This window comes from Lepidochelys kempii, chromosome 19 (genome assembly GCF_965140285.1).
Source record: "Lepidochelys kempii isolate rLepKem1 chromosome 19, rLepKem1.hap1, whole genome shotgun sequence".
Lineage (NCBI taxonomy): Eukaryota > Metazoa > Chordata > Testudines > Cheloniidae > Lepidochelys > Lepidochelys kempii.
The window spans coordinates 7,219,230-7,237,564 of NC_136398.1; the positions used below are offsets into that span (position 1 = coordinate 7,219,230).

General features: G+C 57.4%; 2 protein-coding genes across 8 annotated transcripts in view; one reads left to right on the forward strand and one right to left on the reverse strand.

The window, feature by feature from the left end:
- The window catches only part of HPCA (hippocalcin), a 20,683-nt gene extending 10,907 nt beyond the window's left edge, over positions 1-9,776 (forward strand). For 4 of the 7 annotated variants that reach the window (XM_078849450.1, XM_073318000.2, XM_073318002.2 and 1 more), the window contains 3 exons: positions 3,274-3,671; positions 6,409-6,514; positions 7,564-9,776. In XM_078849450.1, the coding sequence (XP_078705576.1) occupies positions 3,294-3,671; positions 6,409-6,514; positions 7,564-7,661 (582 nt within the window). In that variant the 5' untranslated portion in view covers positions 3,274-3,293 and the 3' untranslated portion in view covers positions 7,662-9,776. The other 3 variants (XM_073318001.2, XM_073318003.2, XM_073318005.2) reach the window with 3 other exon arrangements.
- On the reverse strand, positions 9,456-17,546 carry TMEM54 (transmembrane protein 54). The gene is made up of 6 exons (XM_073317999.2): positions 17,256-17,546; positions 15,172-15,365; positions 13,098-13,157; positions 12,062-12,250; positions 11,148-11,279; positions 9,456-10,272 (listed from the first exon to the last, which is right to left on the reverse strand). Exons 1-6 carry the CDS (start codon positions 17,266-17,268, stop codon positions 10,180-10,182), a joined length of 681 nt encoding a protein of 226 aa, XP_073174100.1. The 5' UTR covers positions 17,269-17,546; the 3' UTR covers positions 9,456-10,179.
- Between the last annotated feature and the right edge of the window lie 789 nt (positions 17,547-18,335).

The window sequence follows — 18,335 nt, forward strand, 5'->3', positions numbered from 1 at the left end:
CCGTGAGCGTCAGCCATGTGCCCACCCCATCGCTCGCGTTGAAAAGACTCTGTATCCCCAGAGCTACCTGAGTGCTGTGACTGGTCCTGCTGCTTGTGCCCACATGTCAGGGGCTCGGAATGGTTGATTGCACCCTGGCACTGGGAGGGAAAAAGGCTAAATTTAAGGGTAATTACAAGAGGCTGCTTAAGTTTCCAGTGAGGAGAATAAAAGGCTCTGGCTGCAGAGAATGGACAGAAAAGGTCCAGTGGGAGGTAACGAATCCAAGTGTTTCTGTCGCACTAACCAAGGAATCGCTCACTACACAGCAAATGGCACTTGCTTCCTTTGAACCTTGGTGCAGTGTTAACGTCTCAGCTTCCTTATTCCAGCTCTGCGCTAGTTTTAATCTCTGCTCCCCAGAAGCGTTGGTCTGTTCTCTGCACAGTCTCGGGATGTTGCGCTCTGTTCTTAGAAGCTCCTAGTCAAGCTGGAAGGTGGGGTTGGGGGGAGGGGGAGTAATGGGGATTTGGAGAAGAGCAACAAAAAGGATTGAGGGGCTGGCTAATGGGGCTAGAATTCAAGGAGCCGAAGAGGGCTAGCATAACCAAATGACCAGGGCGTGGGTGAGGGAATCATTTTGGGTGGCTCCAGGCTGTTTTCATCCTTATCCCTTGTGACATGTAGGCTGACTACCAAGGAGGTGGGAGCGCGTGGGTCCCTAGCAGAGATCAGGGTCTTGAGTCTTTTTCTTTGTGGGAATTTTCCCTTACTCCACAGGCCCTTGCTCTCCAGGTGCGCTCAGCGGTTGGGGTCTGGACTCCCCCTCTCTGGGATTGGCAGCCTTCTCCGAGCAGAGCTTGTACCTCCTAAGCAGGGTTGATCTGTTTACAGGGCTTTGGAGAGTGACAGTGGCCATGATTAATTACTTGGAAATCCCTGCGCTGCCCAGCCCCTCGCTGGTCCCTCTTGCACAGCGGGCAGGGGGATGGCAAATGGCACATGAGCATCCCTGCTGGCTCACCAGACGCAGGCCTAAAGGCAAGTGGTTAATGGGGAGGGGAAATGGAATTAATTCAATGGCCTTCTGCCCTGTGATCTCGTGTCTCTTTGACTCCCTGGTGCCCGCAGAACCCTGCTTCTTGGGCTTGGCTGTGCAGATTTGATTGTTAATAGGCTGCCAATTAATATTCAGACGAGGGGGTGGAATGATCATGGGGTTGCTGCTGCCAGTTTGCTCTGGAGCTATGTTACGCCTGTGCTTGGCCTCTAATGACTGTCCTTACCCAGCGCTCCTCTCCTCCTGGCGCCCACAGAACTGGCCTTATTTGTATTGCCATGTAGTGCCTGGAGCCGGAGCGGCTACAAGGATGCTTGTGAGGCTGACTTGGAATTGCTCAGGGGAGTGAATTCCCAGGATGGGGACCATGGAGCAAGCGAGGGGCTAAAGCCACTGCAGGGGCTGTCTTGTCTTAGGCATGATGGCTAAGGGCTTGTCTCCATGGCAGGGTTAGCTCGCGTGTTGCCCCAAACTTCACCCCCCCCATTCCCCCCCAGAAATCTCTAGCTCCAATTAAGTGGTGCTTTAAGCTCAAGCCAGCCGGCCCATCAGGGGGTGGGGCGAAGCTTGAGTGTGGCTTCGATGAGTGGTGCAGTGGGGGGCCCCAGCTACAGGCTACAAACTCCAGTTAGTAGCCCTGTGCCGTGCGGTGCAGCCTCTGTCTCCTGAGCTGGGCCGAGTGGTGTGATGGAGCGAAAGGGTGTGATGGAGCCAGACTAGGACGAACCAGCGCTGAGGGCTGTATTGGTTTGCTCGTGGCGATGGGGCTGAGCTGTGTCCCTCCGCTGCAGTCCCAGTGGCTAATGTTTGCATGGTCTCTTCCTTAGTGTAGACAGGACCTGAGAGTCCTAAAGCCAGGGCCCCCCTGATGTGCGGTTTAGGAGGAAGCACTGTCCCCACTAGGTTATTCAGAGCGCTAAATGCTATCCCCCTCCTAACTGGTCCCAGCAGCCAGGACAGCGATTGGCGCTTCGCCACTGGGCATTGACAGCTGCTCTCTTGGCAGCTGCATCGTGCACCAGCTCCAACTTCGGGGTGAGCTTTGGGGGCAGGCATCTGGAGGGCGGTCTAGAGAGCGTGGGGGGACCGTTGGTGAGGGCTGCACTGAAGAGACAGAATCTCACTCTTCTGGCCGCCTTTAGGTGAGGTGCCATGGGCCGGCTCTGCCTCCAATGGGGCCAGCCCTTTGGGTGAAAGGCAGGAGATGCCCTCGGTGGTCTGGGCTGAGAGGTATGGAAAGGATCATTTCCCCCTCCCCTGTGCATCAGCGCTTCTCCAATCTTCCCCCTGCCCTCCTGGTGTTTAGACCAGCCCAGCAAAATCTCTGCCTTAGCTACTTGCAACTTTGAGAGTTGCTTATAATTAGAGTTGCCGTCCCGCTGCCCCATTCTCTCTGCCCAGCCCCGGGAACGCCTGGTGTGAAAGGCGGCCACATAGACGCCTCACCTTCTTCCTAAAGCGCCTCAGCCCGGGGCCTAGTAATAAGTCAAGGATGATTCATGCTCCTCCCACCTCCGTGCAGAAACCTCCCCCAGCAGCAGCTGCTCGAGCTGAGCAAACGCTTTCTCTTTTCTGCAGTGGAGCCGATGAGGGAACCTGGCAGCATCCACGGGCCTGTGGTGGGTCGTTGTGGGATGACTGCTCGGTGCACTGGCTACTGCAGGTGCAGCTTTCATGACTGGGAAGGAGACGGACAGTGTCTCCAGGGCTGCCTAGGGGGACGGGAGCTTTCTGACTCCATGGGGCAGTGAGGTCTAAATGGGCTCAGCGGGGTCGTTTCCTGCCATGGCTGTGTTGGGGGGCATGGTTCCGACTCAGGCAATATTCCTTCAGGTACAGTCGTATTTGAGTGAATCCTGACTTGCTATATCTAGCCCCAAACACTGCAGAGCCCCACTGTGCTAGGCGCTGTACAAAACCAGAACGCTGTGCAGGATGCTAACCAGCTCCTGGGTGGGGCAGTATCTGAGTGGCACGGCTAGTGCCGAGTGCTTTGCGGGGCTGGTTTAGATGGGGGAGTTGTAGCATTTAAGGTCAGAAGAGACCATTCTATCATCTGGACTGACCTCCTGTAGAACAGGCCAGAGCATTTCACCCAGTATGTCCAGTATTGAGTCCCCGATGGGTGCTCATAGCTGGGGAAGAAGCTGAGCTACCCACCCGTGAAGGGTGCTGGTAGTTGGGAGAGGGACTGACCAGATCTGCCTCTCATCTCTTTGGCTCCTGGGGCCCAGATTAAGGCTGTGAAGTGACCATGGGGAAGCAGAATAGCAAACTGCGTCCAGAGATGCTCCAGGACCTGCGGGAGAACACTGAGTTCTCGGATCTGGAGCTGCAGGAGTGGTACAAGGGCTTCCTCAAGGACTGTCCCACCGGCATCCTGAACGTGGAGGAGTTCAAGAAGATCTATGCCAACTTCTTCCCCTACGGCGACGCCTCCAAGTTTGCCGAACACGTCTTCCGCACCTTCGACACCAACGGGGATGGCACGATCGACTTCCGAGAGTTCATCATCGCCCTGAGCGTCACCTCCCGGGGCAAACTGGAGCAGAAGCTCATGTGGGCCTTCAGCATGTATGACCTGGATGGTAATGGCTATATCAGCCGGGAGGAGATGCTGGAGATCGTGCAGGTAACACAACCCCCCCCTTCCCCAATTCCCTCTTCCCTTGGCCGTGTGGCTTCCCTGTGCCTGGGCTTCAACTGGATGAGCTTGCAGTATTGCCCTGCCTACGAGCCTGATCCAAAGCCCATTGCAGTCAAGGGAAAGATGCCCCTTGATGTCAATGGGCTTTGGATCAGGGACTCAGCTAGCTGAGACCCAGGCATCCACGTAGGCCCCTTGCACTAGGACATGCCCCATAGGGAATAATCCTGCATTCTGCCCAGGGAGACGGGACTAGCTTGAATGGGGCCAGTCCTCCAGAGCCATGCACCCTGACTAGTCATACGCCCCAGCTCAGAAGGGCGAGTGTATCTCCTCCACCCTGCCATGGTGTCAGCAACCAGCCAGGGTGCAGTGCAGCTGGGAATTGGATCAGATAGGTTCTGTTTGTCCCAGGGGCTAGCACTGCTTAGGGGGCTAATGCAGGCATGTGTCTGTCAGCCATGGGGATGCAGGGACCAGGTGGGATTCAGTGGCTGGAGGATAATGACATTTGGGAGGATGGAGGGGTGGGGGCTGGATTTTGTAAGGAGGAGCAGATTCCCTTCACAGGCTTGTCTTCCCAGGGAATGGTGGGGTGTGTACGTACTTGCTTTAACAAGGGCCGGGCTGGGCTCCACAAGGCATCTCTTGAAAAAGCTTGTGTTTCCTGATCTCCTTCTTTGGTCTGCTGGCCCCCTCCTCAGCCTGTGTCCCAGTCTCTCTCCTCTGAGCAGTGATGCTGAGCGGGGCAAGAGCAGACCGAAGGGTTGAATTTAATGGGGGTTAGAGGGTGCGGGATGGTGAGCCGGACAGATTAGCAGAGGGCAGAGTGTGAGGTGACTGCCCGTCACGGGTCTCTTGCCTGGCTCTGAGGAGCAGCCTTCTGGCAGGGCTGGGAGAAGGTCACGCTGTCCAGCCCCGCAAGCTGTGCCCTCTGCAGGTGGAGGCTGCTCAAAGTCTCCCTTCTCTGATGAAAAGCCAGGATGCTGCCTGTCAGTGGCATCCGCTTTCCACAGGAACAAAGAGTGTTGCAACCAAAGCAAGGGACCGGCCTCTCACCCAAACTGGTCTCTGCTGCTTTAGGTCCCAGGCGAAGGGATTTAAAATCTGCCCTAGGAGCGCAGGAGTTGGTACGTTGACAGCAAAAACTCCCGTGCCGATCGGGGAACCGTGGCTTTGAATCCAGGGTCGAAGCTAATGGCTGACTCCGTTTTCCCACTGAGATGCAGGAAGGATCAAGCTGGTCCTGGCAGGGCTTAATGCACTCACTGCCACGAGCCAGGTGGGAGCGCGGCAGGATGCAGGAGCCCAGGACACTCATTGCTCGGGGGGCTGGGGAGAAGTGAAGCAGCTGAAAGCCAGAGCCCTTTATACTGAGTCTCTCCTCTGCAAATCAAATCCCTGCAGGGCCTAAGGCAAGGAGTAACTGGAACGGGGGAGCAGGGATGGAAATGGGCTTCTTGGCTAGGGGATTTGGCATTCGGGAGCCCCAGTGCATATGTCTCTAGGGGAGAGAGGAGACCCAGTTGTGCTCCACTGTCTGAGCATAGGAGACCTGACATGAGGGGCTGCGGTACCCTGTGCACGAACCACTGCAGGGAGTATAGTCGGCGGTCTTGTCCCAGTGTCAGATGGACACAGAGATCTGTTCAGAGGGGCACTGTCTGTCTGCTTCCCATCATCCTAGGAGCAGCCCTGGGCGGGTCTGCCCTTTCCAACAGCAGGAGCCATTAGCTTGCCCACCTGTGCTGGGTAACCCAGCCCGGGTCATGGGGATGCTGCCCCTCATGTGAGCCAAGGTCCCGCAGGGGAACTAGCAGGAGCCCTCCCTAGCTCCTCTATGCCCTCTGCAGGTGATAGTTGGTTAGCGCAGGGTGTTTTCACCGTAAATCGAGCTGCTGGGGCCAGCCCCCTCCACTCTTCACAAGTGCAGCCAGGCGCGAACTACAGCTGCCCTGCTAGGAAACAGACTGGCAGTTGGGCCCCATTCACCAGATCATCCCAGTGTCCATCTGTGGCCTTGTACGAGGGGCCGCTTCTGATGTGGGACGTCCTGATTGGCTGGGGGTGCAAGCTCCCATCTGTGTTGTAAACAGGAGAAAAGAGCAACTCCCCTGAAGAGCCACGCCCGGGTTGTAACACATGCCCTCTGCAGAGCACGCCATGACCAGGTGTCCAAAGGGCAGCCAGGGATGGCCCTGGGGGAGAGGGAGAGATGGGCTGACTTAGTCTAGGCTCGGTGGCATGGGGGGGGGGCATGGGGAGCGGAGGGTGTGCTCGCCAGCACATCACTACCCTTGTCCTAGGGCTGGGTCAGCTTTGGAATTAACCACACAGCCCCGGCACTCTGAATCTTAGTTACAGATGCCTTCCTGGAGCAGCCGGGCCCCACCGGAGGAAGTGACCCAGTAGCTATTACACTGATCTTGTTTAATCAAGTCTGCTCCATTGTATTTCCCTGCTGATGTGCCGGCAGTTGATGCGGCTAACAGGCTTATTCCACTGGGTTGTTTTTTTTTTTTAAATGACGCTTATTCTCCAATGTAAAACCAAAACCTGTTTGCAAAGGCAGGCGTACAAGCCCTCTCTGCCTCAGCTCCGGGGCTTCTAAGTGGCTTTTGCAGCTACTCCACCTGGGTCTCACCCGCAGCACCCAGGGCCCTTACAGGTTTGAGTCGTCAGAGGTCACGACTCCCCATCTGTCCTCTTCTCCCTCCCCTAGGCCATCTACAAAATGGTTTCCTCGGTGATGAAGATGCCTGAGGATGAATCAACTCCAGAGAAGAGAACGGAAAAAATCTTCCGACAGATGGATACTAATAATGATGGTAAATGAGAGGAGATGGAGGGAGATTAAGGAAAGGTCTCATTGCTAAATCCAGGGGTCTTAGGATCAGAGACATGCAAACTGATTAAATGCATCATTTTCGTTTAGCGTGGGGGGGGTGGGAAATCACAGCACTGGGGGGGGGAAGAGACTGACAGGGCTGCTCTCCTGTGGCCATGCCATGATATAGCAAGGGCTGCTGTGGGCCTAGGGCCCTGGGTCCTTGGAGGGGCTAAGCCCAAGCCAGTGGGCTTGATTGTGTTTAAAGCAAAACCAAGAGTGGCATCAGAAAGTGCCCCCCCCCCCCCCCGCGCACACCCACAGTTCCTGGGCCCTGCAGTTAAGGCTGGAGGCTATTTGGACAGGTGGTCCAGTGGTTAGGGCACCAGGGTGCAGCTGGGGAGATGTGGGGGCAATGCTCTGCTTCGCCACTGATTCCATCACCCGGGGAAAGTCCCTTAATTTCTCTGTGCCTCAGTTGCCCAATGGGGATAATAGCCATGCCCTGCCTCAGGGGGGGCTGTGAAGACAAAGACCGTAAGGAGAAATACAGCAGCCCGCTCCTGGCCCCTGGGCTCAGTCCATCCAACTTTCCACTGCCAAGCCAGCCCAGGCGGGAGAGAACAGGGCATGGGAAGATGTCTGGTGTCCACCATCTGGGGCTGTTGTCCCCTTAATCGCGGTCAGTCCAGTAAACTCTGCCCCAGGCAAGGCACTGCTGTAGGAACAGCAGCTGCACCCTCAGCAGCCTCACTGCTCTGGGGGCGCGGGTCCCGTTCCCAGCCGCCAGGAGAATTATTTCACGTGGTAGGGACCTGAGCAGCCCTTTCCCGGACAGTCTCCCCTCCCGCAGTGCGGGGGGGCGCCCCATAGCTATAGAGCTGCAGTAGAGAGAGGGCAATTATGCTAAGTCGTGCTTTCTTGACTCCGGGGTTGCAACCCGCCCCCCCCTGTATTGCTAGGTTGTGGAGGGGGCTGGTCCTGGTCTGGAAAGGGGCAAGCTGACCCAGCTGTGGACGCACCAGGCCCTTTCTTCTCTCCTTTCCCTAGGCAAACTCTCTCTGGAAGAGTTCATCAAAGGTGCCAAGAGCGACCCCTCGATCGTGCGGCTGCTGCAGTGCGACCCCAGCAGCGCCTCGCAGTTCTGAGCCCTCCCGAGGGGAGTGGGGGATGGGACCCATCCTCTCCCGAGAGCACTGCCAAGACACCTGACCTCACAAAATCCCCGGCTCCGCCACAGAGGCCAGCTTCCCATAATCCTCTGGGTGAACGGACATGGTCCCATGAAACGACAGCACGGCCCCTGTTTTCTCGACTCATCCACTCTGCTTCCCTCATGCCGAGTCCGTAGCCACGGCCTCGGGAACGTTCAGCTGGTTCTGGGGCTCCCGGGGCGGGTGGGAGGCGGACAGAACAGGACCTAGCTGGAAACCACCTTCACGACGCCTGTGGGCTGGAGCACAGGGCCAGGCTCAGCATTGTCCTCCGGGGGTCCCTGGGAGGTGGGGCCAGGCTCAGCATTGTCCTCCGGGGGGGGGTCCTGGTCTCCCTGCTCAGGATCTCTGCCTTGTGAGGTTGCACAATGCAGCTGGGCCTTTCCATCGCTGTATGGGAAGTGGCAGCAGGGAGAGAGAAATAGCTGCCCCTCCTTTAAGCTTCTGCTCCTCCACAGGGGGAAGGAGGAGCTGCTAATCTCAGCCCACAACCCATCGACTGCACTAGCCGCCTGTGGTACCCCGAAGGGGGGGTATGTCTAAGCTCACCGTCTCCCCTCCCCCCAGCAGGGACACAGGCAGATGCTCTTACCCCTTCATTGCCCCCCAACTGCCGGTCCTGCAAAATGGGAGGGATGCAGCTGCTGCAGGGCCAGCATGTAGCTGTAACGAAGGGCCACTTCCCTGGCTGGGTGAGGCTGCGCTCCAGGCTGCCTATGCGGGTTTCCCCTGAGGACTGACTGGTGCTTTGGGGGGCACGACCCCTGGGCCCACTCGTAGGGGAGCAGAGGGGGCCCGCGCCCTCCCTTCTCGAGATGGTTGCCATAGGTGAAGCTAGAGGGAATAGGCTGGTGTCTCTGCAGCTAGTAGAGACTGGGGGGTGGGCTCCTTGGGCTAGGTCTGCAGGAGGCTCCTCCTAGGAGCAGGAATAGAGCTAGGTATTTCCCCATGCAGCTCGGGAGAGGCTATCCAGACCGAACACTTCCCTCTCTTCTCGCTTCTGCCAGGATTTTCCATGGACTCAGCCCCAAAAGCTTAGCAGCGAGCACCAGAGCAAGCCAAGCCCCCGGCTTCTGCCAACCCAGGTGCACAGCAGGGGCCAGGGACTTTCTTCAGGCCGCTGTTTAAAGACAAGCCGGTCAAGAGCGCACACGCCAGGTGAGCGCGAGCCCAGCCCTGGGGCCACACAGAGGCTAAAGTCTGGGGCTCCTGGAAGAAGCTTGAGGGGGAAAGGTCAGTCAGCAAGGGGAGGGGCTCTGGCTGCACCCCCAGAGACTGAAGGGGGCGGGGGGAGTAATCAGCCTGCACAGGGGACTTGCTCTCACAGCTGGTGTCTGAAGGGGAGTTAAGCAAAATTAATTCCCAACAGGGCTAGGGGTGCCAAAGCCCAGCTGGGGGCAGGGGGGAGAGGTGCCAGAATGTGGCCATGGCAAAGCCTCTCTTACTGAGCCAGAAGTTGGACTTCCTGCCCTCTCCCCCAGTGGCCGTGTAGAGTAGGACACCACCCCGACAGTGTCCTGGTGGAAGGGGATGTACCCATCTCTACAGCCTGCCCCAGCTGGAAGGCAGGGGCTGAGTAAGGCCCGGGGGGAAGAGAGACAGTGGTAGCAGCCTCAGCCCTTGGGCTGCCCCCCCACCTCCCAGCTGATTGTAGCCTCCCCCACTTAGCACAGACGGGGAGCAGCCCTGAGGACCCCAGCGCACACATTAAAGGCCACTGCTGTCTGTCACATAATTTTGTTCATCAGTATTTCGTTTTGGCTGCACACAGATCCCCTTGGCAAGGGGAAGGAGGGCTCAGTAGGGCCGCCCCCACTTCACACAGAGGCAGAAGCCCCGCGTCACAGGCGGGGCTCTGTCAGCACAGACCCTCCCCCCCAACCCTGCCAACTGTCTCAACCCAGGTTGTGGAGATCAACGTGTCCCGGTGTGCTCACGCACCATTCAAAGCAGACGCTCGCTCGTCCCATCCAGTAACGAAGGGAGTGCATGGGGTGGGGGTGGGGTTGCTTTTGTTCTTTTAATATCTTCAGAATAAAGTTTTGTCTCCGTGCAGCTGCTTGTGGGATGATGTCAGACCTAGGCATGCCCAGAATGAGATTTCGTCTCTCCCTGGCTGGGGGAAGCCAGTTTACATCCAACAACTCCCAGCCCCTTCCTCACTCGCTCCCTGCAGCCGAGCAAGCAGGAGAGGGCCAGGAGATTAAGGCAGCAGGTGGAAGATCCCCTCCCCTCATTACAACAATGGGTCTGAGCAACAGCACTGCCCCGGGGAGGAGGCTGGGATGGCAGAATCCCATGAGGCCAGTGCAGCATATGGGAGAACAATGGTGGAAGGAAGGCAAGCCACTGAGGTTGCTGGGACAGCAAAGCCTGGTTGGGGGCAGGTCCATGCGGTTGATGCACGAGCGGAGGCTTGGACCCGCGGTGCCAGGGGGCTCCTCGGGCCTGTTCAGAGCCACACCGTCTCCACTCTGCCCTGCCTCAGGAGGACACGGCCCTCACTGGCTTCTCGATTCTCCACTGGGACGAGCTGCAACGTGACCTTGAAACGACACGGGAAGCGAGTGTGAAACCAGAGTAGCCGGGCATTCGAGCACCCCTCAAAGCAAGACACCAAGCCACAGGGCTAAGAGACAGGCCGCAGAGCTTGAGGGATCAGGCAACACTCCATGCGTACCGACTCCGAGACCCAGCCTGTGTCCTTTGCACAGGGCATCCCTAGTTACACACATCAGACAGAGCCAGGCTCTAGCTCGGCCTTTTGATCCTGGTTTCTAACGGAGGTGGGATCCCCAGTTTCCATTTGGGGGCCAGCAGGGCTTTGGCACCCAGGCAAAGCTGCCCAAACACAGCAGCCGCACTGAGGAAACGCTCTGTATCAACACAGTGTTGCTCAAGCACACAGCGGCTGAAAGTCCTGGGAAGAGCTACGCAGAACAATCCCCTCTGATGGCCAAGTCCATAAGTGCTGGGGTGGGAGGAGCTTTGGGATCAATTTGCTACATGGGCAACAGGTCTGACAAGGAGTGAGCCTGGCCCACGGCAAAGCTGGAGGGGCCGGACACAATAGCCAACCGGCACCTCCCAGCACTGGGAGCTGAAGGACAGGGTCACTGGTATCACAAAGCCTGATCCAGCTGCTCTGACCACCACACTGGCCAATGGGTGGGACGGAGCCGGCCACTTGGGGCCAGATCCTGCACTGTTACAGCAGCCCCATTGACAGCACTGGGAGCGAGCCGAGAACCTGCCTTCATCTCCCCCTGTGCAAAGCCCAGAGAGCAGAAGCAAACCCGGGGATTCAGCCAAAGGGAGCGGCTACAAATAGGACATTGTGAATCCAGCCCCACAGCCCTTAGAAGGGAGATACCAGGGGCTCCAGAGCCGGGGTGAGGAGACCAGGCATGCCAGGGTTACCTTTTTCTTGCGGGTCCCCCGACACAGTTTCAGGTTGAGGAGAGTGAGGGTGAGCAGGAAGCACCGGATGCTGAAGATGATCTCCACCACGTCGAGTATCAGCGACATGGTCCAGAGGGACAGCGAGGAGCTCTGCGGAGAGGAGTGGGTCAGGAGATCTCTTGGGGCCTGAGCCAAACCCACCAAAGCCAATGGAAGCTGTCCCATTGACCCCCACCTTCCCAAAGGCCTGATCCAAAGACAGGCACGCTGGGGTTAGCACTGGGTTCAACGCCCAGCCCTGCCGCTGACTCACTGTGCGACCTCAGGCAGGTCATTTCCCCTCCCTCCACCGTGCCTCAGTCTCCCCCTCTTTAAAGCAAGGATGATACTTCCTCTATCCCGGGGCTGCTGGGACATTTAATGCACGAGGGTCTACAGCCCTCTGAGGTCCCCAGATGGAAGGTGCACAGGGGTGGTGGTATTAGGAGCAACAACATGATCAGAGCCTTTAAGGCCAGAAGGAACCATTAGATCATCCAGGTGGACCTGGCCAGTCATTTTCACCCAGAGGCCCCTATATTAAGCCCACATACTTTAGGCAGACTAACATTTCAGGAGACTGAACTGCACGCTGCAGGGAGAGCATGGGAGAGTCCCCAGTGCACCCTCTGCTCAAGGCCCCTGCTATGGGATCCCAGCAAATGAACCACGCCCCCATGCTGCAGAGGAAGGCCAAAAAAAAAATCCCTGAAACCGCATAAACACCCCGTATTCCACCCCCAAGGTCCCAGCTGCAGCAGTAGCTTCTGCCCTTGCTGAGTAGGAGCCAGGGGCATTACTAGACACTGCGATGCCAGAGCGGCAGGTGCCCCTCGCTCTGTGGAGCCTTTCCCCTCCTCTCACAGGGATTTCAGAGCCTCCCAAGCACTTACATAGACCCCGGTGGGGTCGAAGGAGCACTCGTGGGAGATCTGGATCAGCTTCACATTGGCGAAGGTGCATGTGGCCAGCAGGGCACGCCCTTTGTTGGCGAAGGTGAGGATAATGGAGACCGCCAGCCCCACGGAGCAGAAGAGCGAGAGCAGGGTGCTGCTTATGCTGAGGGAGAAGACTGCCCACTTCTGCGGTGAGTCAGAGAGAAACACAGCTAGTTACAGCAAGGGCGGGGGGGACACAGACCCCGGGTCGTGCTGCAGCCACCCATCCAGGCTGTCTGCATCCCTCCCACCGCTGGCCCTTCACACAGATGCCAGGGAATTCAGTCACCATGGGACCACGTGGTCTGAGCACAGGCCTGGGAGCGCCCTGCCACTGACTCACGGTGGGGTACAGACCAACCGTATTTTAAGAGACATCCTCTGGTATCCCACCACAGCACTACAGATAAGCGGTGTCTGGTTTGTTTCATGCAGCTGCCCTTTCTTTCCTTGAAGGGTGGGTGAGTCACGCTGCACTGCACCCTGAGATGGACTCAGCCTCTGCCTCAGTTTCCCCAAAAGGAGAATCCTGAGGTTAATTTAAAAGTTTGCAAGTACTTAGGCTTCCTCCCCCTCCTCCATCCCCAATCCTCTCCTGGGGTGGGAAGGGAGCTTATCCTCCATCTCCGTCACCCCTAGACATGCATGCTACTTGTCCCCGAGCCTTCCAGCCTGTCCTGGGGTTTGACGCTCGCATGGAGCCACCAAACAGCACAGCTCTCTCTTGCTGGGCGTGGCACGGAGCTGCAGCCGCCCTAGGCAAGTTCCCAGAATGCATTCCCAGACTCCAGTTCAAACAAGTCTTTCCCCTCTGAAGAGGGGAAACTTGCAAACAGCTGAGAGGCTCAGAGAACCCAGACAGACCCTTCCAGAGTGAAAGACGAGAGAAGCTGGAGAGAAACAGGGGCCCTTCCCCCAACAGAGCTGCCTTTGGTGGGGACAAGCTCCCGAAGCATGACAGGACTGGGGGGGATTCGGGAGCTGTCCTTACCAGAGCTGTTAGGGAAAGGTATCTGGACAGCACAATCGCAGCTATGCCACAGGAGATGGTCTGCAAAGGAAGCACAGACAGCAACTGGAGGAGATACTCTGCCAAGCCCCTCAGGCTAGAAATAACTGGTGCTGAAAGCCCCAGGGACTTGGGGGCGGTCATCTTGCCCCCACAGTATTTGCTGTTTACTTCAGTTGGCTCCCCCCAAAAATCAAAACGTCCAAGCCCTCTTCTCTCGATGCAGCTGAATAGCCGCCCCATAGGAATCCAGGCACAGCCACCCTTAGCAACCTGCCTCCAGGAAAACAGGCACGGTGGCATTCACCACAATAAGGTGCCAACTTTCAGGGCCGGCTGGGAACCATTTAAATGCTGCTGGTATTAAAACCAGAAGGAGGCCCTGTTTCTCCCTGCTGTACCACCGCTCGCCTCGGAGGAGGTACAAGCAGGGAAGAGTTGGATCCAGCAGGTGCCGGAGATCGCCAGGACTCTGACCTCTTTCGAAGGGCTGGCCCATAACCGGGGCTACAGCTTGCCTTCCTGGACCAGGCTGAGCTGACATGCCGACTGCAGCGGGGCAGCCCAGGGGAGAGTCTCACCCACCCCCCTATTGTGGCGTGAGGCACGTCACTGAATATTCTGCAAGTGCCTGAAATAATAATAATAATTAGGGTTAACAATTAAATGGACTGGTGCCGGCTTGACAGCTCCCGAGGCCAGCTTGGGGGGGGACTCAGATGGCCTTAGAAACCCCCGGCAATCGGAGACTTTTTAGGGGTAGGTGATTTTCGAGGATTGGCTTTCATTTTTGTCAAGTGCTTAATGTTGGCAAGTGTTGGAAAGGCAGCGAGTGCTCCGTACCGGGGCCCACTGCAGGAGCTTTCCCCAGTTGTTACCGAATCGGAGCTCACTGGTTCTAGAGCTTTCCTTAAAACCACCTTGGTAGCACCCAGTTTCTGGGACAGTCTCTGTCCCTAGCGGCTTCCCGGGGGCGAGCCTCTTGCAGGGGCTGCGACATTCCCATGGGAATCTGCCCAGAATGGCTCCAGCTGCCATCCAGATACTTATCTGGCCCCCATGACTGCAGGATCTGATCACTACGGAGTCTGTCATGTCTCTCTTCTCCCACCACCCCTGGGAGGTGGGCAGCGCTATTATCCTCTTGGACAGATGGGAAACTGAGGCGCAAAGCGACTAAGTGACTTGCCCGGGTCTGTGGCCCAGCAAGGAATTGAACGTGGGTCTCCCAGATCCGAGGGTAGCGCCCTACCCAATGGAGTACCCTCTCCCTTTCCGTTGGCAGCAAGACTAACAGGGACGGCTCCAGCTAGACCCGGGCCCCATCGTGCCAGTCCCTGCCCCAAGGAGCTGCCATGTAGCCTAGGTACCTTTTGGGGACCAGACTGCTCCCGCTCACACCAGAGGTGAATCTGGCCATCAGGCTTGTGGGGGAGTTTCTGTGGGCGATGCTGCAGCTAGGGCTGTCCCAGCTTCAGCATCCGCAGGGACAGAGCACCTGTGTGGGCTGCAGGAAGGGAAGAGACCGCAGCTCCTAAGCCCGGACTCGGGGGGGAAGATTGTTTTCCTGATTAAAGAAACTTTGATGCCAGATTTTGTTTTCTTAAACAGCAGCAAGAAACTGCAGGTGGGGGTGGGGAGGGGGATCTCTGGCCACACAGCTCTCAGGACCAGTCATGTCCGGCATTTAAAGCCGAGTGCTTTTCGCTGACAGCCCTACTAAGTAACTTGGGCAGCCCTGGGAGGCAGCAGAGCAAGGCTTCGTGTGGGTAAGGGAAGTGCTGTCTTTGCACCCACACTCCACTGGTCCCCTGCAGGATCTCCCATCCGTCAGCCTCTACTTCAGCAGGGGGCTTCCCACCAAACGCCTGCAGCCTGGAAAGAGACAGGCATTTCTCCCCCTACCCACCAGCTTTAACCTGGCACATCCCCTCCCAGACCCTAAACCACATTTTATGGCCCATCTACTCCCCTGCCTCCTAACAAGCATCCTCTACCCCCATTATCCGTAGACTCCCCACCCCCGAGCAGAGCCAGCATGCCAGGAGAGCAGTACCAGGATGGCCGAGGTCACCGAGATGATGTTGGAGATGGCGTACTGCAGGGAGATGGCATCCTGGGGGTTTGCCACGTAGCGCAGCACTGTCCCGTGCACAAGGGCTCCAGAGATGAAACCGAGGTGGCCGATCACAATCAGGATGAGCCCCGTCTTCATGAGGAGCTTCTGGAAGCTGCTGGGATCAAGGGTGTCTGCGCAGGAGAGAAGGGAGGGGCTCAGCCCGCTGCATCTCTAGTTGGGGTCCAGGCAGCACCATGATGGGCATGCACAGAACAAACACAGCCCCACAGATCCCTGCCCTAAGGACCTTACAGCCCCACTGACAGCGCCGTGAGGGGTGGAGCGGGCACGGAGAAAGCCATGAGGTGCACTGATGCTGTTGTAGTGCCCTATAAAAATCCCCTCTGAACTCCTGACCAGGACTCTGGAGCAGCCACAGGGCCTGTCCCAGAGAATGTGCCCCATGGGTGCCAGGATGCCAGGATCTGTCCCAGGCCCACACCCGCCAGTGGAGTCTCAGGGCTGGGACGGGAGCCCCCGGCAGCTCCACGCGGCCGACCAGCACCTGGCCGAGCGGGGCAGCGTTCTCATGACGGCGAGTGGTTTGGACAGGGCTCGGGAACAGAAGGGGAGCGGAGGGACGGGGCGAGCGGTGCTGACTGAAGAGAGGAAGGACCGGAAGGGAAGAGAACAAGGCTGTGGGGGGCTCCGGGCAGTCCAGCCCCAAGGCACAGAGCAGTGAATCTATCTACAAAGGCTTCCAGAGGGGCTCGGAGAAGCAGTGAGCAGGGGATAGGGTAGGAGAGCTGAGTGGAGCTGTACTCAGAGACTAAACGGTGCAAACCCTCACTCCACCTCAGGGGTCCTTAGCTCGGAGGGTGCAGGAGCCCCAGCCAGGCGGCCCCTCGGAGAGTCCATTCCCAGCCTCTCCCCGCAGGACGAACTGCAGGAGCACTGGTTCTCTAGGCCCATACTCCAGTCCCAGCCTCAGGAGCCCTGGCTGCTGGGGGGAGGTCAGTTACTCCCGCTCCATTCTGTCCTCACGGGAGGAATGGAACAAATAGCAGGGAGCAGCGCAGGCCAGAGCAGACCCTCCTGCAGCTCCGTGCCTGGAGAAATCTATAGTTCCCATTTCCAGAGAGCTCCAGCAGGTGGATCTAAGGCCCTGGAGCACAGAGACCAAGAAAGGGACAAGGAAGTTCCGTAATCAGAAGCTTCTCACAAAACAAACAGATTTCTTTAAAGATTAACCACACATTAAACACCAAAACGCCAAGAGATCATCGCCTCCCCTCCCAACACGAAGGGGAGCCAGGCCCTCTCCACACTAGGGCTTACAACTCTGCAAAACAGAACTCACAACTCATGTGATCCTAGCAACCCGCCATGATCACAGGAACTGCTCTTTGGGGCAGGGCTTTCTTACTCCGATTCCAGACACAGGCTGGAGCCCCTGGTGCAAAGCCTTTCGAGATAGCTCCTGTGTGGACAGTCGCTCTGCTTTCTGGAGGTGACGTTATCAGCCTCTCTACTCCCATCAGCCTCCCCACCAGGGCCAGAGCTCACAGATGGGGGATCTGGGTGACTTTGCTTCTATTCCCAGCTCGGTCAGGCCCTGGGTGGCCTTGGGCAAGTCACTTTGCCCATTCTGTGTCTTAGCTTCCCCATCTGTAGACGGAGAAGGATGCTGAAGAAGCAAGAAGTGCTACATTGTGGCCTCTGGTGACCAGCTGACAGGACTGCCCCTGGAATCCTGCAGGCACACAGGTGACACCCTGTGGTCACCCCCTCCCTGTGATCAGGATGAGATCTGGGCTTTGATCCCTGGTCTCATTTCTTGCCTTTGCAACCACACTGATCGTTTGCCACCTCGCCAGCTTTAGCTGCGGCTCCTCATTACCAAGCTCTTACAAGAAGGCTTTTGAGAAAAAAAACCCCACCACAGGATGAGCCAGACAAGGCCCCACCAGTCTCCAATCTACCACTGCCCTTCCAGTCTGACCCCCGAGCCCATCCAGCAGGACAAGGGTGTGAAATTCCTATCCCTCCCTTTCACTTTGGGGAAAGTGGAAGCCACTCACCCAGCCGACACATCTTGGCAGCTCTCAGATCAGGCCATTGCTGCTTCAAAGAGGGTCCATGTTAAGGAGTCTCTGATTTCATCCCCGTGAGCAAGGAGAGGCAGGCTGAGTTCCTGGCACTCCCTGCCCCTGCCCTACCTGCGGCTCTTCCATGCACCGAGTCCCAGCTGCAGCTACCCTCCCACAACTGTTTTAAATCTGTTCTTCCTGTTTGACTAGCTCCCCAGGCCAGAACAAAGGGCTAAACTCCACCTTCCCCAGGAAAGGTGATTCAGAGCTCAAACCCCACCCACCACAGCTTCCATCTCCTGGCTGCAGTGATCTAGGTATGTAGGCCTCTCCCTGCAGATGGGCCAGACACCGCATGCTTCCTTGTGATCCTGTGGCTCCAGGTTCCTTGGCTCCCAGCCTAAAGGGGCAGTCTGCAGTGCAGTGGGATTCTGACGCGAGGGAGCTGGGCCCCCGACATGAGTAAAGTTTTAACAGAAATCCCAACATAGGGGTTTTATACCATGCAGGCAACTTGCTACTTACACCGGGAGTTTGGCAGCTGAATGTAGGTGGGAGGCAATCTCCAGGACTCCTCAGTCTTCTTGCTTGGGGGTGTCCACGCACCCTGCTGACCTCCCCATCTTGAAGGCGGTAACACTGCACACTTCAAACTCTATCCCAGGGTGGTGATTCTATCGACATTTCTATACCAGGGTCACCATGTCATGCCTGTCCCAGCAACCCTGCACCCTACCCCTCCCCTGACTTGCACATAGGCTTTCCCCAAAAGTGTACTAAACATTCTTCAGGAAGTGCTGGCTTTAAGGCACCCTCATGCATCTTACAGCTGAAGTCATGCTAGGGGGGCTCTTCCATGGTTTCCTTGACTTTTATGAGCAAGGATTCAGCTCACTCCACCCTGGGGACCTACAACTGCCGCTCTCAAGCCATCCTTTCACACTCTGATCACAGAAACACTGCTAGACCCACACGAGCAATAACCATACTCGGTCCCACCATAAATCAAACCCTGATCGCACTTGTCCATCACACAGGGCTGCTGCCGGGATTCGGTGCTGGGTATTCACA